This window comes from Lytechinus pictus, chromosome 3 (assembly GCF_037042905.1).
Source record: "Lytechinus pictus isolate F3 Inbred chromosome 3, Lp3.0, whole genome shotgun sequence".
Lineage (NCBI taxonomy): Eukaryota > Metazoa > Echinodermata > Echinoidea > Temnopleuroida > Toxopneustidae > Lytechinus > Lytechinus pictus.
In genome coordinates, this window is record NC_087247.1 from 4,477,938 (window position 1) to 4,505,617 (window position 27,680).

The window sequence follows — 27,680 nt, forward strand, 5'->3', positions numbered from 1 at the left end:
TTTATACACTGTATGATATGTCAGGCAATATGTGGAACACACACACACCCACACAAAGACCTATTCAGCGAAATTGAATGGCACCCATGCATGGTCAAGCATATAGTCTTTGGCTTCAGACATGCACAAGTTTTACATGAAGTGAATCTATGGTATAAAAGAACTTATTCAAAGCAAAATCCATAACGGAGTGTATCGCGCTAAATATTACAACGCCATAATGAATCGATTTTGCATTCTGAAACAAAGCGGTTTGCGTGATTTTCAAGTTGTTGTATTGATTAATTTACTGAATCCTAATTTGCTACCCATATCGCTTGCAAAGAAATAGTCACGCAGAGCTGCTTTCCATGTTCCCCGTCACTTCTCTATTACACCATCCCAATGTTAGCAGGTATTCTAACAGAACATAAGGGTTCAGTCATAATGATATGTTTCTGATTCATGACTAGTCTTAGTTTACATTGCTTAAACACTGGTGTAAATCCGCGACGTCATACTTTTCAAGTGGGGGATGAAACAATAGATCACACCCCCCCCCAAAAAAAAAACATGTTTACCGCTCGGATTTACGCTTTATTATTTCATCTCTTCCACAATAATTTTAATAGACCAGGGGCCCATTTCATAAAGGACTAATAACTGTTGTAAATTTGCCTTAATGGCAACTACCATGATAACATGGCTCAGCAGCCAATCTTAATCGTGGGTTCCATGGTAGTTGCCATAATGGCAAAGTTACAACAGTTGCAAGTCCTATATGAAACGGGCCCCTGAAATCATTTGAAGGTTAACAATTGAAACACAATTATTATTGAATTCAGATTTTGTAAAAGAGAGATCCTATACCATAAAATATCAATAAATAAAAATACGGCTTTGCACTAGCGTATATTAATTTTGAGGGAAACATTACGTATCTGTGAGGGTGTGTGGGTGTGGATTTGTGTATTATATTAGATTAACTCAGGCACTGTGGCTGCTTCTACCAAGGTCTGTGCTTGGAGACTAGTCCAGAAATTTTCTGACCCAACACCGAGCTTGTCGCAGGTGCGTAACATTCTTTTGTCACAAACAAGATCAAAGTTATGTGGCGAGCATTTTTTCTTGAGGATTCCATGGACGAAATGACAAATGAACTTGAAATTCCTGCGCAGTGGCCTAAATTCAGTACGAGAACGGGGGTGGGGGAGGCAGAAGGGGAGGGCGAGGGGCCGGGGATGAGGAGCTGCCATGTCCAAATATGGGGCCCGGGGGAGTCAAATTTATTGCTGTACGAATACGTGAACATATTATTTCCAAACACCCCCTAAACGAGTTTTTTCTCTGTGGGCAAACTAACCCCCTAAACAAGTTTTTCGCGGGCTTTATTTACACATTATTTTTAGCCCCTAAACAAGTCGCTAAAATATGACCCCGAGGAAAAAGCTTGGGGGAAAAACATTTCCTAAGGCTAAACAAGTTTGGCTAGTCTTTAAAAAAAAGCTTTGGAAAAATGCCCTCAAATGTGTCTAAAGGAGTATCTAAAATGGATAATCCTGCAAACCTCACTTTTGGTGATGGATTTTGACGTCTATTACTAAATGCATTTTTCGATGGCTGTTAAATTATGTAATTACTGTCGGGTCTGATTACCACGTGCGAGAGTGCAAATTTTTGAAATTACAAGTTACACTGACTGAATAGTGTCTTACAACGTCTTAAAGGGGGGGGGGGGGTAGAGACGGAATGCCTTTAAATAATAGGTCTAATATTGCGAACAAGTGTGAGCAAGCATTCTCAAGCATGGATTGGGCTGAAAATTTCAGAATAAAATCTTTGACTGAAGCTTGTTAACATCTAATCACTAAATTATGTAATTATTACTCATTATACAATTTCCTTGAAGCAAGGGTTAGGTATAGCTTCACATATTCATGAAATTTATACAAATTATCCCCCCACTTCGCCCAAAAGTGCCCCCTGTAAAGGATGTACTAGTATTAATTGATTTATGATCAAGTCTACAACCATATTGAACCACATTCTTGCCTCTTCATTCATCACTGTTAAAAATAATTTAAACAACGCTGTTTACAATGTGAATCGCACAGTAGTTGTTTAAACATTTAAAAAAAAGTGTTTAAAATCGTCAACACCAAAGTTTAAATTCAAATATTTAATTATCAATAATCTAAGCATGGTTGTATAAGATTCTAAACACTTGTTTAAACTGTTTAAACAACTACTGTGCGATTCACATAGTAATCAGCGTTGTTAAATTATTTCTAACAGTGCTCTTCTTCAACATTGTCACCATGACACCATCATCCTCATCCTTATCATCTCCATCGTATTTATTGTAATTATGAACAAATATTACCACTTTGCTTTATAAATGTATTAATTAACTTAATTAGTTTTGATCCAGGGTAGCCATTTTTTCAAGCAATCTGCTTATTATGTCAATCATTTTCCTGCAAATTGTAAATGATACAATTATTTGTTAGTAGATCATGCACTCTTAAAATAATTGGGCAAAAAATGTCCCACTTTTAACCAACCCTGGGCACATACTATCACAACTATTGGTTAAAGTCTGCCCAAAATGGGTAATAAAAACTAATAATTAGGTTTACAAAATGGCTAAATTTGATATTACCAACATACATTACCCAACACAATGGACAGCATGTTGCCCAACATTTTAAGTGTGAATTTGTTTAGAATGAAAATTTTTAGTCCATTTTTCTTTATGATTCATGCCAAAAAACAGTAACCAATATACTGTGTTTGTTATGTAATTAAATTTGTATCATATACGAATGCTATGAAAGCAGAAGAAAATAATAAACCAAACCAAATCAAATATAACCACTAGTCCTTCCAACGTTATAGGACTAGATCTACATAGTGTACCGTTTCGGCGAAACCACTTCCGCGACTGATGGTGAGGGTGAGCATCATGAGCTGATGATCGAGTTGCTATATCATGGAGATAGATACGAACCACACTGGTATTTATGTTCCAATGATTTTTATAAGGTGAGATGAAATAAGTGTTTTAACAATGATAATCCTACGTGCAGAAATTTCGGAATGAAGAATATCTCCTCACGGTAGTAAATTTCTCAAGTCAAGGGATGATTGATTAACAATCCGTGATCGATTGAAATAATATCGGTATCGAACATGTGAAAAAAATTGTAAGCTTAGTTTGTGCACACAAAACTAAATTCTTCCAAGCAAATATTAAGAGAGAGTAAAGCCTTAATATTACACAGTGAATTATTTAAACTAGAAAGGCTAAGGCCAGGATACAGTTTCATGGTCCTCATCCTTTCGACTCTAACGTTAGATCTAACGTTCATGTCGCTGACTTTAAAAGGCATTAAAACCTTACCAGATCTGGATCTACTTTTATTAGGACCAATTTCCAAAACTAATTAAAGGTTTCATAAATCTCATTAAGATCAGAAATATTGCTGTATTAATTTACGGATAAAATTACTCACTCAGTCATACAGTAACTTTTGTTCAGTCTCGGTATTGTTATCTGTTCCCGTTGATGGGCTTGGCCCGGCCCGATGTCTCTCGACTCCTGGTCCTTGCCAGGCATCCATGCTCGCTGAGATCCAAACACTGGTATCATCAGTTCCAAAACAGTTATTCATTTCTGATCCATTAAAAAACATCCACAAATATTCATATATCCATAAATGTTCGCGAATAATCAAGTTCACCTTGATAAGCCGTATGATCTACAGCTATCAAAAAGTGTTCGGAGATCCATCTCCCGTGAGAACGGTGGGGTTCGGATTGGCCTCCCCGGTGATGAAGCGGCACTGCGTGGTCAAGGTCTGGCGTAAACGTTTCTCCGACTCCGCTGACCATGAAGAATTAAGACCAGTCAGAGTTTCTGTCCATACAATCTTCTCAAACTGATTCAGATCAAGTTCTTCGTGTGAACGATTCCAGCACTAATGAAAATAAGTCATCTGATTTGGGAATGCTGTCTTATTCACGGTTAGTTTTACCAGATTTATTGGACATCCAAGTTCTTCAATCTCGGCCTTGGGGGAAAAAGGATGCAATAACGCTCGCTCTTTGTGACGTATTAATTTTGTCACAAATCTCGTCGTCTGCATTGTTCAATGGCGCGAATTTACATAACATTATGATGGAATGCATCTGAACGAAAATGTATCATAACAAATGTTAAAAGGAACATGATACCATACAATAATGAATATAAATTTCGGATAAACATGGGGCGAGGATCCAGGGGCGATCTGGCCGTGCCTTAACCCCCGGCTTAACAAATCCCAGAATAAAACAAAAGAAAATGAAAACGGGATGGATGGGACCAATAACAAATCTTATAGGATATTTGATCGTTTCGTTTGCGACTCTACTTGATTTTCCCTACAGGGAAAATTCACCCTCACGTGAAGATGGTTTTAATAAAAATATAAGAAGCACTGGCGGATCCACGGGGGGGGGGGGGGGGGGGGGGGCACAGCCGGCTCGTGCCCCCTCCCTTTGAGAGGCACAATTCTAATTTGTAAAGTAAACATGTTGTTAAAACACACGTGTGCCCCCTTAAAAGTGAGGCTCCCCTATTTTTTTTGCTTGTCAATTTTATTTTGTGGATAAAATGTACTTAATTTTCGGTTGAAAACCTTTTATTATTATTTTTTTTTTGGGGGGGGGGGGGGGCTTGTCACATTTTTTCACGCACAGTTAAATTTGTAATGTAAGGATGCCGTTAAAATACACGTGTGCCCCCTTAAAAGTGAGGCTCCCCTATTTTTTTTTTTGCTTGTCAAATTTTTTGTGGATAAAATGTAATTAATTTTTTGGTTGAAAACATTTTTTATTGCCTTTTTTTGGTCGCAATTTTTTTGTGTTTACAAAATGTACTTAATTTTCGGTTGAAAACCTTTTATTATTATTTTTTTTTTGGGGGGGGGGCTTGTCACATTTTTTTCACGCACAGTTAAATTTTGTAATGTAAGGATGCCGTTAAAATACACATGTGCCCCCTTAAAAGTGAGGCTCCCCTATTTTTTTTGCTTGTCAAATTTTTTAATGGATAAAATGTACTTAATTTTTTGGTTGAAAACTTTTTTTTTGCTCGCAAATTTTTTGTGTGGACAAAATGTACTTAATTTTTGGTTGAAAACCTTTTATTATTTTTTTTTTTTTTGGGGGGGCTTGTCACATTTTTCACGCACAGTTAAAATCTGTAATGTAAAGATGCCGTTAAAATACACGTGTGCCCCCTTTGAAAGTGAGGATCTTTTTTTTTTGCTTTTCACATTATTCCTCGGGAAAATGTGCCCCCTCCCCCCCCCCCCTTTGGAAAATCCGGGATCCGCCCCTGATAAGAAGAGACGAACTTATTGACATTTCCTTTAAAGAATAATAACCTTCTGGCTTACTTATGTAATGGGATATGAATTTTACATTTATTTTTATCATTTTTTATAGAAAATCTCAACTTCATAATTATGTTATGTGATACACATTATGATGTACGTTCAATTATCATCAGATTTATTTTATACACGTTACATTGAACAAAAATTGAAGTCATCGTAAAGAGTAGAATATTGAATTAATGGGATGTATATCACTTGACACTAATATAAATTGAAAATTTAATAAAGTACTGTCGTTAACTAGTAGCTCTTACATAATTTATTGTTTTTCACATAAATATTTGACATAATTTTTATGTGTTACGCAGGGTTAACACGTTTTTGCTGTCATGCAAAATTCGATTTGTGCCATTGAGCGTATAGGATGTTTTAAATGCCTTTTAAAAAAGTGCTTTTCTTAAATAAAAAAAAAAGGAATGGAAGATAAAAAAAAGAAGATTTGAAAAAAGGAAGGCAATATGCGAAAGGACATTCGTCAGGCCTGGATCCAGGGGATATGAATAGGCCTTGCTCCCCCTGCAGCCCCCACCCCCCAAAAAACAACAACAACAGCAAGGTGGGAAGGGAAGTAGAAGAGAAAAGGAAACAAAAGGAAACGCGTAAAGGAAACCTAATGTAGATGAGGAAAGCGATTAAGACCCTGGTTGACGATCCTGTGACCCTGTACCCATTTTCCCATGAAAAAAAATAGCGAAGGCGAAAAAAAAGGAGTCCGCCTCGTTCCACACTGCTGGCTCACCCCTTTTCAAAATTATGGATGTACAGAGAGCATAAAGGAAAGTAGAAGAAAGCAAAACAACCACCCCTCCCGAAAAAAAATAAGGGAAAAAGGGGATGGAAAGAAATAGGAAAAGAAAGAAATGAGAGGATGAAGAAAAGAATTTTCAAAAATAGAGTAAGAGCAGTGGCGTAAGTACGGGGGGCACGTGCCTCCCTTATCGGCTGGCAAAAAAAATCAAAACGGGAGAAAAGGAGAAAAAGAGGGAGAAAAAAAACCTAGTGGGGAAAGAAGAAATTACTGTATATTATATTATATTACATAAGATTTTTTTTCATAACTCTATGAAACATAATTTGCTTAGGGCCTATGTGTTCATTATTCCTGGTGCTCGCATTAACTGTTTAATATACTAGTATTCATGTTGTACTAAAACATCCCGTTTACAAGTCAATATACACCAAATATATTTCCTCGCACTTCGAGTTATTATTGTTTTATGTAGGGACATTATTTTTCATGACTTCTTAAAATGATTGCCCCTTTTTAAGGTCTAAATATAAAAAAATTTCAGTCCGTGCTCTCGTTCAGATAAGTAGATTAATGCGATATGTCTGCTCTTCACGAATTAAAAAAAAACAGTCCTCATAATGTCCATTTTTCGGGTCTGAATATCAAAAATGTTCAGCTCGCGCTTCGCGCTCGCATCATTTCGTACGTGAAATTGATATGGTCTTAGTGAGTTCCTACAAACAAGCCTTACATTACCCCTCTTCAGGTCTGAATTTCAAAAAATTTCAGCTCGCGCTCCGCGCTTGCAATTTGATTAGTGAGATACATATCATGTTCATGATTACAATGACTACAAAACATGCTTCATGTGTTTAGGTGTAATTCTAACAAAATCAGCAAGCGCTTGGTGTTCCCATTAGATGACTATGGTGAGATATGCTTTCATGAAATCCTAAAAAATAATCCTAGCTTAAATGTCCTAAGTTTGGGTCAATATTATATACACAAATTTTAGCTCGCGCTTCGATCGCGCTCGCATTATTCAGTGAGACAGATACGTATCATGATTTAAAAAAAAAATGCTTATAATGTCCCCTTAATCAGGTCTGAATATAAAAAAAATGGCACCTCGCTCATCGCGCTCGCATTATTTATGAGTGAGAATAACATATCCGTTTAATGGCAGTCCTTAAAATGTCTTTATTAGGTCAGTATACGTGGCCATTGAGTGCGCCCTCTAAGTGACTCAAAATTTTTGCTTTCAGTTGACCCACGGTACGCCACTGAGTCAGTGTGTAAGGGAAGATCATCTGTTCATTCTTTTTGATAAAAAAGTAAATTTAAGAGCATAAAAGCGACGCCTCCTCTTGCACAAAATAGTGTAAGAAATGAAATGGGAAAATGTAGCCCAATCCAGGATGCGTATATGATGCGTAAAAAGGGGGGGGGGGGGCGGGAAAGACAAAAAAAAGAAGAAAATTAAAAATGGAAGGATGGAGAAAATATAGAAGAGAAAGAAGACAAATTAATAGGAGGAAGAATGATAGAGGGGGGGAACTAGCACACGTTACTCGTTTTAAAGTCAATATGAAGAACATAGTGAAGTAAGCGATTTGCACTTTCTTTATAGTTAGTTTTGTAATAGATATGATGCGCGTATTCTGGGGGCCCCCGGATAGGCAAAAAGGGGGCGCAGAAGAGAGAAAGGAAATAGAGAAAAAGAAAAGGGGGAGAAAAAAAGAGGGAAAAAAGAGAAAGAGAACTAACAAAAAGAGAGAAGAAAGGGGTCGGCGAATTAATGTTCGACCTAGGGGGTGAAAAAAAATTATGTTTACCTGGGGGGGCCGTATTGATGTTCGACATATGGGGGGGGGGCGCCGAATTGATGTTCAACCTTTGGGCGCCAAATTGAAGTTCGGCATAGGGGCGTCGAATTCATATTCAACCTATCATCATCATCATCATCACCATCGTCATCACCTTCATCATCATTACCATCATCAACAGCAGTAATCATTATCATCATATTCATCATCATCACCACCACCACCATCATTACCATGAACAGCAGCAGTAATAATAATCATCATCAACACCACCATCATCATCATCGCTATCATCACCACCACCATCAACACCATCACCACCACCGTGATGCCATTATCATCAACAACAACCCCAACAACGCGACCACCACAATTAATATTTTCAGGACCAGTATCACAATTTAATAACACACCCTCTCCCCCCAAAAAAAAGGACAAAACAAACAAAACATGCAAACAAAAACACCTCTCAAACAGGATTGTAGATATGTTGAAAACAACTTTATTATAAAAAAAACATCGACATCTGTCCACCACTTTTTGGCAATAAAATGCATACCGGGGTACACATTTTCCATCATATATCAAAATGAAAGAACATTCTACTCAAGATTTGAGTTCACAAAGACAAAGAGAAAACCAAGAAGTATACTTTGGTCAGCAGGAAACAACTTGGAAGCAGGGTTTTAAATTTACATTATCTTAATTTGATTAAAACCTCAAGGCTGAAATAAAACGAAAATCCCATGATTTGAGGTTTAGCATTGCTAGTATTCCAGGATTGTATTTTAAAGATGGCTTGGATGTTGCAAAAACCCACCCCCCAGACGAGGACACACATGTGACCGCTAAGTATCAACTTCATCTTTTAATAACAAATTCCAAACTATATACCTAAATTGATGCAGATGTGACAGAGTTATGAATGATATAAGCAGAATAAAAATTAATGTACCAATTATTTGTTCAATGGCATGAAACACAATTTTGGTGAATAGGCCTAAGAATACAATTTGAAATTTTATCTTAGAGACAATATGGGGCAAATTCGGTATTCAGATATCTGACACTACAACATTCCTTATACAATTACAACACTCCTTAAACAATTACAACATTACTTATACAATGAGAAAATTAGTATTCCTGGAGGGTGTTTCATAAAGCTGTTCATAAGTCAAGATGATTTTCCAGACTGGTAATACTTTCTTGAGGTAAATTATGCAACCAAATTTGTATTGGTGTGAATTTAGCTCTTAAGAAAGGGTCATCAGTCACTTGTAAGGTTGCTCTTAACTTACGAACAGCTTTATGAAACCACCCACTAGGTACTTTCAAAGCACCTTACCAAATGTCGGAGATGTCTTTTTCACCAGAATCTTTCAGGCATCTTTTATCGCTTATCTTTACATTTCATCAGAGATAAAGCAATGGTGAATACGGGGAAAACCACTGTAAAATATGCTTAGTGCTTGAATAGGGGGATTCCTGCTAAAACGATACACCATAAAGTTTTGGTAAGGTGCCTATCCCTGGAAGGTGCCTATCCCCATCTTCTACTCTCCCACTTAACAATATGGCAAACAACTCACAACAAAAAGACAAAAGGAAGCAAGTAACAAAATGAAATTTCCTGCAAAAGCACAAAACCTTCCTAGCATTTAACTACAAGGACGCAGTTAATATGTCTTGCTTATATTCTCTTACGAAGGGAATTCATGAATAGAATTTTACATTTAAGAGCAGCACACCTTGAAATCATCTGCATTTGGCTGATGTGGCAATTGACTCCTTTTGCTAATGTAGGCAGAAGTTTTGATAGATACTAGGAACCAATATGCCCTGTTTCATTTGTTTTTTGCACATGAACAAGAAATTGTACACATTAAAACCACTTTATGTAAAACAAAAAAAATCACTGAGCACATACCATGGTCGTAGATCTGCTTGTGCTTTCTATTCATTGGGGGGGGGATGACACTTTGTATTATTATGTAATATCCCCCCCCCCCCCCCCGATGAATAGAACTTTCTGCAGATCGACACCATTGGCACATACTACATGTCAAGAGCATGATCAAAAATGAAATTACTCTGAAAAGATCGAAAGACAGAGAGCTACCAGATAAAGAAAATATATTCTGCACAATGAACATGATAAAGCAAAAAGCAACTTCCTAAATAGCTATGAAGTTTGATTTTATTGTACATGGACTTTCCAAGCTCAAATGTGCGTAGTACCACACTACTAGTATAATATTTACTAATATCAACATCAACAAGAGAAAAACACAAAGATTATTTCATCAACACATCCTGTATGAAAATGAATGACATAATCGACATAACAATAAACATAGGAACTGAGAAATAGACAATATAAACTGTTTGCAAATATGAATACTTTGTCTATACATTAATCTACAGAGCTGCTCAATTTTCTTTTGTATGGCTACTAAAATCTGTACGTACCCTTCCCAATAAGCGCCATTGGAACGTTCAGAGCAGAAAAAAGTTTTGGGGTCAAACCATTACATTGTCTACACACAAAAAAAGTTGCCCCTCCAAAACTTTTGTCTGATCAGGGGCCCATTTCATTAAAACTTGTTATAATAACAAATATGCAATAACAGTTTAAAGCTACTGAAATCATTCAATCCAATTGGCTGATAGCAAACTTGTTAGATATTTTCCATTCATTATTATAATAAGTCTTTATGAAATGGGACCCAGAATGTTCCTCTGCCATTGTTCCCAAATCGCTGAAAAAAAAAGAAGAGCAGAAAGTCTTTTGAACTGTGTTACTCGTGAGTTTACATGTCTTCTTGATGTTAACCATGACCTTAAAGGGAAAATCAAATTGCAGTTGGCAGGACTAGGGGAGCATTTCATGGAAAGAAAGTCTTGTTATTTTCACTGACAACTGTTATAAGCTACTGAAATCCTTGCACCCGATTGGCTCAGAGCAGGTTAGCCAGTGAAAATTACTGACAGGATGCTCCATGTAACACTTCCCAGTCCCCTGTAAAGAGGGAAAGGTATGTATAACTTTGAACATATCTATATAATAACCCAGTAACCTGGACATTCTGTTTAGAGGCAACAAGACATATCCATGTTGTCGCTATGAAGCTGTATACATGACAGAAAACATGAGTTGTTACTTGGCATATAGCCAGCGAAGTAGTACTGTTTATAAACAATATAAACAATGTAATAAATAATCACCATAGTGAAATAGATGTGAACAAACTAACACAAAGGTGAATCTGCAGAGCTGCTCATTTTTATCATTTTTTTAAAATCATTTGTGACCACAGAAATCCGTTTGACCCAAAAGATGTACATAACACATTTGCATATTCTGGTTTGAAATATGCTTCACTTCATAGGTGAGCATTCAATTCATGGAACGTTTACTTAATCAGAGACTACTGGATGTCTTACAAAGCAATATGAATGCAGTTTTGGGTCCTGTAACACAAAGGTTAGCCATTAATTGTATGCTTCATTTTTGCAATCGATTGTACATTGTAGTCAATGCATTTAATCGTAAAATGTTCTACAATTGATTGCTAAGCTTTGTGATACGGGCCCCTGTATTTAGAAACTGGGAAAAGGCACCATCTTCATTCATATCACTGAGGAATCAATACTTTGTCTCATTGCCTGGAACCTGAAGGTAATTATTTGCTTTATCTTTTACATCAGAAACAACGGATGCACAGAATGCACCCATTTCTAATAAGAATAATACTCCACTTTTATATAGCACTCAATATATTGTAACAGCATCTCTAAGCACTTAACAGGTATATTGTCAACCTGGTCATCTGATCCTGGCATGCCCACACACAATGTATGCTTTCTCCACTCCCCGGGGAGCATTCCAACATCTACAGAAGCCATTCATGACAAGAAGTTAATATAGATGAAAATCTACTGGGCTCAAATCTTTTGGCAACATGGAAATAACACATAATTTGTATAATCTGTGGCCATGTTTCATAAAAAAAAACTTACAATAATGGTAACGGTCATGAAAACCTGAATGTTGATTTGAGTCCTATTACCCAGTGGTAGATACTACAATGGCAATGTGTTTGTAAACATAATTTCTTTAAAAAAGAGTCGAGAAAGATTCATATCAAACCCAACTGAGAATGATTTGAATTGTCATCTTAATATTACACAAGTTTAAATCAATTTCAAATCTATCGTAACTCAGACTCTGGATCTCGTAACACAAAGGTTAGCGATTAATCGTACACTTGATTTTCACAATTGATTGTACAATGAAGTCAATGGAATCAAAATGTTCTACGATCATTGCTAAGCTTTGTGTTACGGGCCCCTGGTTTGAAAATGTCTTATTTGGCGATAATTCAATTCATAGAAGGTTGACCTCCTGGTAGAGAGGTTGACTCCTGACTGAGTGCATACAAATGCTTTCTCTGAGTGAACACATAGGTAATGAACACTTATTCATTAGCTGCTCACAGATTACTTGCACATACTCCTAATGCATCTTATCAAAACTCAGAGCTGCGGTTTTCATGCAGGAATCCCGCTAGTGACTTTTCATCATTAATCTTCACATTTATCGTAGACTACTCAATACTCAATGGGTAATGTAAATGTGGGACACTTTACAGCAGTATTCCTGGAAACAAAGATGTGCTGAGGTGCCTAATATTGATAAACACCTTGGGTGATTTCAATTTCTGTGTTGGTGCTGGAAGCAGAATTTAAATTGCATTCCCTGGTGGGTGTTTCATAAAACTGTCAGTAAGTTAAGAGTGACTTTAAGAACGACAGGTGAATATTTCTTATGCGCTAAATAATCACCAATGAACATTTATTGGTGAATATCATTTACCACAAGAAAGGATCACCAGTTGTTCTTAAAGTTGCTCTTAACTTACGAACAGCTTTATGAAACAACCACCTGGCTCCAAAACCTACTGCACAATGCCTACTTAGCTTGTTGTACGCGAGCAAATGGGATGCTGAATATGCAACATTCTTTCCACCCAAAATGTACCCTTGTTGCACGGCATAGGAGGTGATGTCACAATATGATTCAAATCACTGCACATCTATTGCCTCTGGTCATTTATAACCCTACTACATACTGATCAATGAGATTACGCGTTGAATGTCGTACAGTGGTGCTCAAAACTTAGTCAACCCCGAAAGAAAAAGTAACATATTTAACCTGCCAGGTTTAAGATATAGAATTGTGAAGTCAGGTGATAAAATATTACATTCATTTAAAGGAAAATGAAACCTTTGAAACAAGATAGCCTGTGTTAAAACACTAAAATATTAGAAACAGATCAACAAAAGTTTGAGAAAAATTGAATAAATAATAAGAAAGTAATGAGCATTTGAAGTTTAGATCATTATCATAATGTAGATCCTCCAGTTGGCAATGTGACAAAGATGTGTGATGTCACTTGTGATCAACTTTCCCATTACTTTCTTTATATTTCAATTAAACTGCCTCTTTTATCACAACTATCAATAGATCATGTATTCTTTCTATAAGAGGGCATGGAATACAGATTTTTAAAGAATACATTATGGATAAAGAGTTTGTATCACTATAAGAATGAGCAAAAAGGGGCAATTTTATAGACCCTCACAGGGAAAGTTGTTCACATGTGACATCACACATCTTTGTCGCATTGCCAACAAGAGGATCTCCATAGCATTAGTGATTGCAATATTCAAATGCTCATAACTTTCTCTCACTATTTATGTCCGATTTTTCTCAAACTTTTTTTAATCTTATTCTTTGATTTTTCTCTTTCCACACAAACCCACTTGTTCCAAAGTTTTCATTCCCCTTTAAGTTTGTTTCTCTGGGCTTGCCAAATATTGTAGTATTGTTGTCTACATTCAACACTCAGCATGAAGGAGTGCATTTTGTGATGGGGTTCATTAACTTTTGAGCACAACTGTATGACTATGTGCGTTAGAATTTACACAATTAAATCTTTGTGGAGCACCCTCAGTTCATCTATTTTTCGATATCACAAAACCAAGCATTGGTTTTCTAGTCCCTGATGCATAAGAAATGAAAATAAAGACTCCAGAAAAATCTAAATATGTAAGTCTATAACATCCTTATAACACTAACATGGTACTCCGAATCAACTAGTTATAAGCAACTGAAACTATAGGAAGCAACCAATTCCTTTATCAGAATATTGTCAATGGCCCAAATTCAGGAAGGTGGTTCCAACTGCACCATGTTACAAAACCATGGACTACGCAGCTTTTTCGTACAAACTCACCACCAGTGTTGTAGCTTCAGTGGACGGCAGCGGTCGGGCCCAACCGGCACAGAAGATTTCTGACCACCACTCATCACGAAAAGCACTGCATATGCCCACCACTTATTTTGAATGAAGTGTTTCAAAGCTAACTCCTTGCCAAGAGGAATTGCACTTGCGTTCATTTCCGTCTTTGATTTATTTGGGGGTCATAATTTACTTTAAACATTCTTACAGTTGATAAATATTAGTTTATTTAAAAAGATTTGGTAATGTCAGATCGTATTACATTGATGTTCCTTCACTTTTGGCTTTAAGACCACCAACTTGGCCTGAAAAAACTTTGTAATGCCATGAAATAGTGACCACCACTAAAATGGGCCTAGTGAGAACACTGATCACCATGTACCCTATGGAAAGTCCTATTTAAATGCAGGCTTTGGGCAAAGGGCGCTAAGTTCATGGTTGAATGAAGTGAGATAATACAAGTAATCTGCATAGCCCATGGTTTTGTACTATGGTACAATTGAAATGACCTTTGTGAAGTCGGGCCATTTTTTTGGAAGAGGCCGTGTTGGTGCCACAAAATATGCATAGAATGTTATAATAATAATAATAATAATAATATAGGTATATTTACCCAGGGTAGCCAGTTCAGTTCCGAAAACTGGTCTCCCAGCGGGCCCTGCTATTATTACCCGGCTAAGCTAGGCTACCTATTCGGTGCACACAGCTTTTTGAGGAATTACTTCCTGCCGGTACCCATTTACCTCACCTGGGTCGAGTGCAGCACACTGTGGATGAATTCCTTGCTGAAGGAAATTACGCCCTGGCTGGGATTTGAACCCACGACCCTCTGTTTCAAAGTCCGGAAGTATATGTATATGTTGAGGAAGTATAACAAAATAATTGAATAGAAATGGTCATACACTCCTACATTGTACATTAAATAGGATATTAGAAATCTAGGAATTTATTGACATTTACAATAAATAACCATCATGTATTATGCTCCTTAAATCATAAGGTCATGTGCCCAATTGCAGTTCATTACATTCTGTTTTTTTTAAAAGGCTATTTCAGGATTTCTGCTTAAACAAGGTTATGTTACAAGTCTCCAAGACTATTCTTAATTTATTTCACTTCATATAAAAATAAATCAAAGAAAAAATCTATGAAAAATATAAAGTGCATAGAAAGGAGGAAAAAAAATAACAAGGAGACATAGTATGAAAATGAAGAAAAAATACAAAGAGGAATAAACACTCTTTCTGTTGGTATCAAATACATTTCTTTAAAAGCAAGACCATGGTAAAAAAAAATGGCGGGATATATCTGATCAAATGCACACATTGATCACAATCAAACTTTGATCTAACTTTATCACAAGGAATTCATGATTCTACATGCTTCTTTGTTCAGAAAAAAAATGGTGCTTGGGAAATGACATTACTACTCAAATTAAAGCCCATGTTATATGTCAATACATAAAGTAACACCAAAATGTCATCTGCTAACTGGAATGATAAAATATTGATAACAAATGGGGAATGAAGGTAATGGTTAGATATATTTAGAAATTAGGTATGAGGGAAATTGTCTTCACAATGGTAAAGCATATCATTTGTACATTTGATCCTTTTAATCATGTATGTTGTATCTGCAAGAGCTACATATTCAAAGAGACTGAAACCCGTTTACATAGGTAGAGTGATATGTCTGAAAGCTGGTCGAGTTGTACAAAGTTATCCAATCATCATCAAAATTAGGAATATAATGAGGAACAGTGCTAACTTGTGTAAGTCAGGATTTTTCAGCAGTGTTTCCTGCAATGGAAATCAATCTGCAAACATATTTCAAGAGGTTGCTCCTGTGGTAAATCCGGTGGATAAGTCCTACCAGTCAAAAATTCTAGAATACAGCTCTTGAAGCTGTGTTCCTTGTATACTATCAATATTGGCTGGTATTTAACACAATCAGCAGTCCCCTCCATACACAGGAAACCTTTCCTGCAATGGAACTTGTTTAGAGTGGGTTTCTTGATGACAAACCCTGGAGGTCCAAGCTACTATGATACCATTCTTGAGGCTGGGTTTCCTGGATGTTGCTTTAAAGATCAGGTGGTACTTAAAGGGAAATCCAACCCAAATAAAAACTTGTTTTATAAGGAAAAGAAAAATCAGAAAAGTTGATAGGTGAAAGTTTGAACAATATTGGACAAACAAGAAAGTTATGAATTTTTAAAAGTTGTAAATATTGGTAATCACTATACCCATGGAGACTTCAAATTGGCCGCATATGGGATGTCATAGTGATGTAAGGCAAGGACTACTCTTCCATGTACTCCAATACATATTATGGCTAAAATGTCATTTTCCCCAAAAGTTTTATTTCAAAGTATATTTTTCTTTCATGAGGACATAAAACAATATACTATCTGGGTTATATTTAGATTACTGCCCCAGGGGATTTGGGTACTTATGAGAAAACCACAAATCCCTGATAATAAAGTACATGGCCTATGGGAAAGTTGTCCTTGCCCCTTGTCATAATTTACTTACCCAGTTGCCAATTTGAAATCTACATAGTATTAGTGATCTCAATTTTAAAGCAGCTATAACTTTCTTATTGCTTGTCCGATTTCTTTCAAACTTTCACCATTCTGTTTAATTTATTTTTCTCCTTCCCAACACAACATTTTATGGCCAAGGCTGGATTCCCCTTTAATGTAACCAGAAGTCCCTTCAAAAACCTTTCCTGTAATGGAACCAGTTTGGAGATTGGGTATCTGGACGACAAAGCTGGTAGGTCCAAGCTACTATAGTACAACCCTTGAGGATAGGTTCCCAGTAGGCTCTCTTAAATTGGATGGTGACAAAACTGGAAATCCCTTGTAAAGACAACACACCTCAGTAGCCTTCCTGTTATGAAACCTGCTTAGAATGGGTACCTGGCAAACCAATCTCACGGGTATAAGCTTCTGTGATACAACTCTTAAGCTTGGGTGCCCTGTGTCTTGTATTGAACAGGGCGGTGCTTAATCCAACCAGTAGTTCTTTCAAAGACCTCAGTCAGTAACCTTTCCTGTAATGGAACCTGCTAGGAGGGGGATAATCAGGTGGTCTATCCAATGGCCTGTCAAAGCTCCTCTGGCTCGGTCCATTCCAGAACCTGTCAGCAGGTACATTCCACCTGTCCTGTGGGTGACCTCTGTAACCATCATCTTGGTGCGTGCGTATCTGGTATGGATGAGGGGGGCCCTGCTGCCTGGGTGGATGCCGACCACGTCCTCTCCTGCACGATAAAGAAAACCAACAAAACTGAAGCGTTTGTAGATCAATCAATAAACTGAAACTTAACCATATTTTAAGTTTACTATCACTATAGTTCATAAAAAAATGAAATATATTTAACAAATATTAAAATCCTTTTAAATAAAATATTTCAGTGATTTCAGTGCATGACTTTCTTGTTTCTATGGACTTTCACTGGAAAATAACCCTATAATGATCTCCTAGCAATATTTCATTGATCTCCACAAATAAACTAAAAAATAAAACTTTCGAAAGATGTAAAAGACTGCTGAAAAAACTATTTTCCTGAAAGACTGCTTGGAGCCTGTTATAAACCGTTTAAAAAGTTTTTGAGAACACGCAGACAGAAAAAAATCAGTCAAGAATAATGAAAGACCACAGAGATCACCAAAAGTTCATCGAAGGACGAGTGAAAGATCAAGCAAGTTTCTTTATGTAGCCCTGCTCTCTGTAAAATAGACATTTTAGTGAAAAGGGCTTTTCTATGGTCAAGTGTAGTAGTGAGAGAGAGAGCAAGACCATATAATAAATGTCATTAACATCTTATTGCCCTTTCATGCATAAGTAATTACATAACTTTACCTTGCTCTCACTCTTGCAGGGACACCAGACAAAGCACTGTCATCGCCATTCTGAAATACAATTAATGAAAAATGAATAAGTCATGAAGCTCCTTGAGGCTAACAGCTTGAAAACTCCAATACAAAATACAAAAAAAATTAGTGGGAAAAATTGAAAGTTAATGATCTGGGCAAATTGCATAAAATGGACTATTACATGGTATCTCTGCTGAGGAATGGACACATGGCATTCTTGATTCTGATTGGCTGTTGGCATGGTGTCACCATGGAAATTACCACTGATTGGTAAAGATCCAATCACACTTATGAAACAGGGTCCTGATTAGTATTTACATCCAAACATCAATATTGGACTTACTCATACCTAATATGATATACATATTCAATGCAAAAGTACATTAAAAGATGATAATTATTCAAAGATCACCTCTTTCACAGTAATTAAAAACCATATTTATGTATCAAATTAGTAAATATAATTTCATATGTGATTGCTTCACATTTTTAAAGATATCCTCCTCTGTATCAATTATACCACCAATCAATAAAGAAATGGGTAATTTGTCAATCCCTATTATGACCATTAAGTCTATGTAACAGCTTACCTTGATAGGGTATATATTCGCATCAAGGATAAAGAAATCCTGGATATCACTGCCAGCTGCTGTCAGAGCCTCTATCTGCCGATCAAGGATCTGCAGCTGATCTCCTTTCTGGCCAACTGATGTATCTCCTGCACTTTCTCGAGAATGCGTCACCTCTACTTCCTCTGCCTTCAAGATGACACCTTCATCATGACTCATATCATGCAACGATACGAAACGGGACGGAGAACACCTGGCCTGATCAAAGAACTCTTCCTGCGAGGTCGCTCTGGCAGCAGCCCTGAGCTTCCTCAAGCGGTACTCTTCTTTGCAGAAGTTGTCTGTCAGCTCGGTTGTTTCTGGTTCACGGATGGAGTGGCAGTGACCCTGGAAGGACTTCAATCTCTTGTCATATGGATGAAAGCGGTTTCCGTAGACAACTTGCCTTGATGAAGGTGCTTTGAGGCTAGCCTTCACCTTCCGGGAGTTGTCACAGTCTTCAGAATGTTCATCTCTGTTGTAAGTGCTTTGTGTGAATGCAGAAGTGTTTTGTGTTAATTTACAGCTAATTTCACTATAACTTGATGTTGTCGGAGGGATATTACTGATTTCAGAGAATTGGTCTTGGTGACCACTCTGCACAGACCTTATACTATCTGTTGGACTTTCAGGACGGTATTCATTTGTAAGTGAATCTATTGAAGCTTTAAGCACCTGCTCAACCTCTCTCTTTGTGTCTGGAGAAAGGACGGTTGGTGTCTCGGGTGAGGCTGAATTATAAGACTCAACCTTTACTTGCCTGAGATATCCATCATTTTCCCTGTTCCCTACGACCGAGATCCTATCAAGTGGTAAATCATCAGGTAGGCTGGTGGTGATTGAATCGCTATCTTCACTTGCTTCACAGAATGGGCGCATTGAGTTTAAAGTGGACCCCCCTATTACAGATATAGTGTGTATTTGTTGTTCATTGACCTGTGAGAGATCAGTGGCCTTTGGAATTTGGTCTACAATGGGATATGATGGTTGAAGAGAATATTGTTGGGTCTCATCAACATTTTTAATTTCAACTTTGTGAGTTTCACTAAAACACTTTGATAGTCCTTCCCCTGGATATCTATCAACTACTTTTCTTTCTCCAGTCATATCATGATCCGGCTCAAATCCTGCATTGTTTGTAAGACTATTTGTTGGAGTTTCTGAACGACTTGGGGACTCTCTATCCAACTTCCTGTATCGACCAGAGACAACATATTTTGAAAAGTCAGATGTAGGTCCATTGGCTCTTCTAAGAATGTTCTGACGAATGGAGTCACTGTCTTCCTTGGTACTAACAGAACTTTGATCAGAATCCCTATCTTTGGAGTCACGGTTTCTTTCTTCTCTGATTCTTCTATCTTCTTTTGTTCTGCTAATAGGCCTTTTGTCTGACCCTTGGTCTGACGTTTTGACTGATCTATTATCTTTATTATTCTTATCCCTCCTTGATTGATTTTGAGGAACAATATTGGACTTCTTGTTTGAAGTATCCCTGCTCCTCTGGACATCTAATTCTTTCTCTTCTTTCTTTCCAAGTCTTTCGGAGGTCTGTTTGCTCTTGTTGATTACAGCAAAAGTCTCCCTTGATGGGTCATTCTGTGATACTGGTCTTTTCACCAAGTCCTTCCTCAGAACCTTGTCCTCTTTCTTAACTGTGATACTTTCCTTTGACTTGTCTGTTTTAACTGTGACACTTTCTTTTGATTTATCCATGTATTTATCTTTCTTCACTCCCTGATCTTTCGCGGCCAACTTGTACTTTTTACTTGCTGGGATATCTTCTTTTGGGTGCTCTCTCTTCTTACTGTTAGCCTTCGGCATATCCTTTTCTGGATTCTGCCTTTCCTTTTGTATCACTTCATCAGTTTTCTTAGATTTGACAGCGACTACCTTGCTTGAAACAGCAGTTGTCGCTCTACCAGAATCTACCTTGATTACCTTGCTTGGCAATGTTGGTTTGCCAGTTGTTTTCTCCTTTTTGATCTTTGATAAAGAAATACTTGTTGAATCTCCCTTTTGTTTTTTTTTCTGGGGGGATGCTTTTGTTACCTTTCTTGAAGAGAGCCTATCAAATGCAGAGACCCTCTCTGATTTGCCGAGTTCTGACTGGGCTGGCTCTGGTTTATTTGGCTTTGGTACAAAAAGGCGATCAAATACAGAAACCTTCTTCTTTGGGGGCTGCTCATCCACCTGTTTCGAGGTGAGGCGGTCAAAAACAGATACCTTGGAGCTCTTCTCCTCTTTCTTCGCACCCTTGTCTCCAATACTCGATGTGGTCCTTTGTGAAGCATCTGCTGGTACAGGGAGACTGCTAGTTGGCTGAGGGCTCTCATTTCTTTTCAATTTATCTCCACACTCCTCTGGATATCTGCTGGCTTCTGAAGACATCACAGAGGGATCTGATATCTCTCCTTCACCTTTAACTACATTCCTTGCACTTGATTGATATGTCGAAAGGCGTTCAAAGACAGATAAACCTTTGGTGCCTTCCAAATGCTCTTTGTCTGTTTTCTGCCTGATGGGCGTCTTATTTTTACATTCCCTTATGAGGATAGAAAGCACATCTGTATGAGACATCAAAGTGAGAGCAGTATCACCTGCATCTACAACAGGTTTGAATGTCTTTTCCAGACGATCAGTTCCTGCATTAACAGGTTGCGCTTTGCTCGGATGCACTGCATCTTCCTGGGAAGCATTCCCTTGAGAAGCATCCGTTTGTATTTCCTCATCTAACTCACTCCATCTGTCTGAGTCATACAAGTGAATACAAGCTTCATTCATCAGGACTTTACCATCGGTTGAACTTGCAGTGCCTTCATCCATCTCATTTGCACCATTCAGTACTGGATCCAGAGGGTAAGGCAACGTATCCTGAGTATCCTCATCTTCTGCTAGCTTAATATCATCAACAGGTTTTTCATTTTCATTGATGTCTAAGACAGGAGAAGTCAGGGGTTCTTGACGATGGTCTTCTGTCAATGGGTGGATATCATCACCAGGACATCCCGTTTCCATCTTCTTCAGGAAAGAAAGGTCCTGCCCCGGGAGAAGGTGTTCTCCCGGTTGCTTTATGTCAGTGACGATATCTTCTTCCTCTATATCCCATTCAAGGGAGTGGTCTTTTTCAAGCTCCTGAACATGATCTTTAGGGCATTTTGCCGTCACCTCGTCATGACTTACACTCGCTAAATCAGAAAGATGGTCTTTCACATCACTGATTTTCTCTGATACAGATTCATCAGGAGCGATATTGGTCATCCTTTTGTTGGCTCCAACATCCTGGTCCACTCTCTGCAATCCTGACTGTCCAGTGTCTCCAGCAGCCCAAGGATGTACAGTAGACTGCTGAATGGCATCAGGACTATCTTTGCTGTCCATCTGAACTGGCTGGATCTCCTTGACATCGGGTCTTCTGTTGAATAACTCATCGTACACCCCAATAAGTTGTCTGATCTCGTCTGTGGAGAGACATTTCACCACATCTCTCACAGACTCTGTCACATCTATAGCAGGCAGCACTCCTATGATGGAGTTTACTTCCGAGACACCTTTGGCTTGGTGTACGACTTTGTCTCTATCCGCATAAGATAGGTGATCCAACTTAGTGTCATGCACACGTTTCGCTGAGACACGTGGACCAGGTGGTTTACCCGTTTCTGTCGAAGCATTGTCCTGAAAATACAAAGATAAAGAATACTGATTTTTATTTTAACACCTCAAAGACAAGTAACATTACTTGTCTCAAATAATGTTAAACGTTTTCAATACGTTTCTAATCATGGGGAGGGGGATTAATCACATTGCTGTACACATGTGCGGCCATGTTTTTTAAACCTTTCCTAAATCGCTACTTTACTTTGTCAAAAGGGGGGGGGTAGAAGGTGTATGGAGGGCGCAGTTTATACTGAAATACATTCTACATTACCTTCTTTCTTTGAGAGAGACCTTTGGTTGAACCTAAGTCTTGTCTGGCATGAATCGTAGCTTTCTCCTTCTCTATCTCTTCTTCTGAGCTTGGGATTGCTGTATACACTTTCTTAATTTTCTTGATTTTCAATTTGAGGCTTTTCCTGGGCAATTGTAGAAGGGATGAATCTTTAATTCCGATGGCATGGCCTGCTGGGGTCTCCGCTTTATTTGTAGAATTCTTTTTTACTGGGAAGGTGGGCCTTAGCTTTTGTGATTGTTTCTTTGATGTGGGCTTACTGTTATCTTTCTTCTTTCCTGAAAAAAAATTTAAAAAATACAATTTTGTCATGTTAAACTTGGATCTTTTCACTACATGGCAACTACAACTTGCAACCAGAAAAGGAGCTACATGTATAAATAAAGTCATTATCAAATTATCATTTATTATTACTATTATCATAATAATCATAATTATTATCACTACTATCATTATTACACTTATTATTATTGTTATCATTATCCTCATCATTGTCATCATCATTATCATTATTACTATCTCAGTGAAGCCATTGATAGCTGTCATATGTAAGACCCAAATGTGTATGTATATATACATGAATAAAAATGTCAATGACAATTAAGTCCTTTTATTTATGTTAAACTTTTGATATAATTTTTCTTAAAACTCATGAAATTATTGATCTTTAACATTGAAATCATAAAACTTTAAGAATAATAGCTTTTGGATTCATCAAAAAAATTCAATGCACAATAAAATATATACTTATTTTTACGCAGATTTACCCTAATGGAGTAAAAAAAAATCACATTGGAAGTCCTTTTCTACAGAATACAAATTAAATGTTTTCAGGCAATGCAAAAAGAAGTAACTCATCATACCGTCTCCAAAAAATAGGATGCTTGTCTTTATGTTGTATTATATCAATAAATATTTTTTTAAATCTTGGTGATTTGAAAAAATAAATATATAAATCAATGAACAAGAACTAATAATCAGACTATAAATGAAGGCAAATAATATCCCAGCACAATGAAACTGAAGTAAGTCTTTACACAAAGCTAAGATACAAAAAAGTAAAATAATCACACATAAAATATAAATGCATAACCAAACATTAAAATTCATTAATAAAAAGCAACATAAATAATATACACTGCTGAAAGAGCCACCACCATCCACACTTTATCTTAGCAATTGCACTGTATTTTAGTTGTGTTAAAAGTATTGGATGAAGAGTATATTTGGTTTTTTTATGTAGGCTAATTCAGGGTTATATACCCCCAAAAGAGGCAGGTATATATATATAGTAGATGTCAAATATGTGATTGTTTTTAATTATTTTATTTGTTAGTAGATGTCGTCCTCCATTGTGAGGAATTTTATTATATTTAAAGTGCGCATAAAACTTTTAGTTCTCTAATTTAGTGAACAGTGAAATATTGGAAAAGATTTGTTTTGAGTAGACAGTGTCTTCAAAGAATAGCAATAAAATCTGCATCATTCGATTTCATACCATTTGATTCTATATTGGCCCAATATGCGTATATACTTTCATGTATCCATAATTGAATTGAATGAAGTATTCTTGTAAAGTGGAACATGAATGCTTTTTCAATGATACGATGACAATGCTTTGAAAAAGAGAGATATGTTGTCTAATAAGTTTCATCTAAGTGGTATGATTACACAAGAATTTTATTTTTGTTCACACTCATAAAAATACCCCCCCCCCCATGAATACAGACTTGGGATAATATGCATTCTTTTAAACATAAGATCCCATTCAAGCACTCCGTCATGCTGCATCAGTAATTATGCCAACTTTGATGATGGTCTGATGAAGTTTGATGCCTCGCAAGTGGAAGCTTACCAATAACAGGTAAAATTTCAGGATTATGAAAAAAAAAGGGAGAGATTTATGCTCAAAGTTAATTAGTTTAGTGGTATTTTAATCATGTGTGTTTAATCATTTGGTATTGTGGTATTGTCATGTGATGTAAACATCACTGACAAATACCACATGATTTTAATCATGTGGTATTTTAATCATCTACAGGTATGGAAGAATGTGCTAAATATTTACATTTTTTATTGGACAAGCTAAATGAAAGCTGAGGATAAGCATGGTAGTTAGAAAGTTTTCAACACAGATTAGTATGATTAGTATTCAAGGCAAAAGGGTAATATCCTACAAATTGTAAAGATTCCTTAGGAATTTGATTCTATGAGTAAATCATCTAACGTTAGTAGGTGAATAAAATGAATATTTTCTACACAAGATATTACCAAATTAAAATTAAATTATTCTTTGTTGAGGAAGAAAAAAAAAGGATCAAATTCAAATGAAGTCATATTCATATTGAGATCAATTTATCATAATAATAAAAGTAATAATGATAGGCATTTATACAGCGCCATCTACCTAGAAATATTCAATCCGAGGTGCGATGATATTATTATTATTACCCCGGCTTTAGCTCGAGCTGCCTTTCAGCGCTCATGCATTCAAGGAATAAATCCTGCCGGGTACCCATTCACCTCACATGGGTTGAGTGCAGCACAATGTGGATAAATTTCATCATATCATCATATCATAAAAAAGGCCAAAGTAATTACTATATTGATGAAATTAGATATGTTTTTAAATCAGTAAAAAAGCCCAGAAAACATGATAGCATTGAAATGAAAATGGAAACAGAATATAGAGAAGCTTTGGCTTCTTCTAAATCCAGCATGAGGCAAATGAAAATGATATTAAAAAAAAAACCCAAAATAGAAAAAATAATAGAAAACAAATTGTAATGAAATACTCAATCATCAAAAGCGTTTTTCATATTTTCATTCTGCGTCAATGAAGGGGTTTCAACACGAATACCAGTAAGAAATTATTCACAGCTAGTCACACATAGGAAGGGGTTTAGGGTCTATGGAAAAGATGTGTTATAGCATTGTCAGCCAGCCTCCAAAGGGTTAAAAATAAGATTGATAACATATTCCTGTGAAGGATGTTGTGTTATACAGTGTGCAACCCAGGGAGCATTTCACAAATAGTTTTGTCTGTGATTTTTTTACTGACATTTGCTCAGCCAATCAGTTGCAAGGATTTGCAGTAGCTTTTAAACATCACTGACAAAGTTCTTCATGAAATGCTCCCCTATCAGCATTTACTTCTTCCTTCATATTTACTTCTTCCTCCATGTTTTCTTGTTTCTTGTTCTTTTTTTTTTTTTTTTTTTTTTGCTGTTCCCTGTTTTGTCATGTTCGTGTCTGTCTTCGTAGGCAATTCTAAAATAATCATTTAGAGGGGTCCACACAATACAAGCACTGCTTTTTAGTGGAACCCTCCATTTTCTCAGAATTTTATTTTAAAATGGTTATGATATTTTGCTTATACATGTATATAATACTCTGTTTTGTTTTGCTTTTACTTATAGATAAATATCGTATACTCAGAGCTGCCAACCTTGTGCAAGCAAAAAAAGGAATCATTATGGCCAAAAAAAGGAATTTCCAACAAAAAAAAGGAATGTGTTAAAACGAACCTTAAAACGACATGCGACAAACATCCAATGCAAAAAGTATGTATGCAGTGAACAATTTAAAAAAAGTTAATCTCTAGGCCTAGTCTGGGCTAAGTAACGGAGCGTTACAAATTGGACCCTTATTTTAATTAAGTCAGTAGCAGGGCTTGAATTAAGAATTGAGAGGGGCAAGGCCATTTTCAAATGGGCACTTTCAGCTTGGGGCAACCGGCAAAGTGGCCTTGGATGCCCCAAAATTTCAAGGGGTATCAAGGCCATTCTAAAGGACATGAAGGCCACTTTTATTCTAGTCAAATGGGCACCTAGGCAAATTTTTCTAAAAATGACAAGTAGGCCTTTCATTTTGTAGTGCAACCTACTCCGGCACTTATCAAAGTGAAGATCTGTCGAGAAAAAATTCTTTCAGGGGCACCAAAATCAGTTCTGGTGAACATTTTTAGGGCCCCATTTTTCTGGGGCTTCCTTTCCACTTCTAAAATAATTAATTGTTTTATGTTGAGTTTCCTGACAAAACTTCCAAATTGTAGACTAAGAGAAATATTAAAAAAAAGTTGACATCAATTCAGAATTCTCTTCCCAAGTAACATTGTTTTTGCCAAACAGTACCCTTTAAAATTAAAGTGTCATAAAATGGAAGTGTACATGTAACATTCCACAAATATAGAAAAATTATTCATAAATCAATCTAATCTAAAATTCAAATAGATCTATAGATAAGTTGAAATCATTCCACAAAAGTCCCATCGTAAATCACTTCACGATGTGCACAGCTCAGCCTCAATCACACTGCACGCACACTCAATCATCCCCAGCAGTGACGGCACTATAGAGCAGACATCTAGGCCGCCAGAACCGGGGAAGAAATCTTCCCATTCCTGCTAAACTGAATGCTAAAGTGCCGACTTTTTTAATGAATTCCAAAGGCAGTAGGACATCTCTCTAGTATAAATCATGTGAAACTATCAATAAATGTTGAATATCACCCAGAATTATTACTTCAAGGGACAATGAAGAGCTTTCCAGGTCTTTTCAAAGCCGAATTCATCGTATTTGTTTGATACGATTACGAGTTGATGAAAATTAACCAGACAGTACCGTTATCCGAAGGGAATTGATATTAATCAATTCAAGAAAATAGCCTCAAAATTTCATTTCTTTATCACAACAATTAATTTTAAAGTATATGAAAAATATCTTTTGATGATTCAATCTTTAATATATATGATGAGTATTTTTGTAAAATTTTGCAAATGGACTAATAATTTCCCTCAAACCTCCAAATCCCCCTCCATTACAAATGGACTCTTCTCTTACTACATTTGGGAATTACCCTACCCAATTCATCGTACTCCTCGCTCTGCGCTGCAAGAACAAACGTTGGCTCGATCACCTGAAGAGTGTTGGCCCGTGCGTAAAGACAACGTATTAG

General features: G+C 36.8%; 1 protein-coding gene across 1 annotated transcript in view; it reads right to left on the minus strand.

Moving 5' to 3' along the window:
- Positions 1 to 15,329: 15,329 nt before the first annotated feature.
- The window catches only part of LOC129257956 (uncharacterized), a 56,268-nt gene continuing 43,917 nt past the window's right edge, over positions 15,330 to 27,680 (minus strand). The window contains exons 19-22 of the mRNA XM_054896406.2: positions 22,704 to 23,002; positions 18,761 to 22,450; positions 18,157 to 18,206; positions 15,330 to 17,554 (exon numbers count right to left, since the gene is read on the minus strand). Coding sequence (XP_054752381.2) covers positions 17,332 to 17,554; positions 18,157 to 18,206; positions 18,761 to 22,450; positions 22,704 to 23,002 — 4,262 coding nt within the window. The 3' untranslated portion in view covers positions 15,330 to 17,331. The remainder of the gene's footprint in view (positions 17,555 to 18,156; positions 18,207 to 18,760; positions 22,451 to 22,703; positions 23,003 to 27,680) is intronic.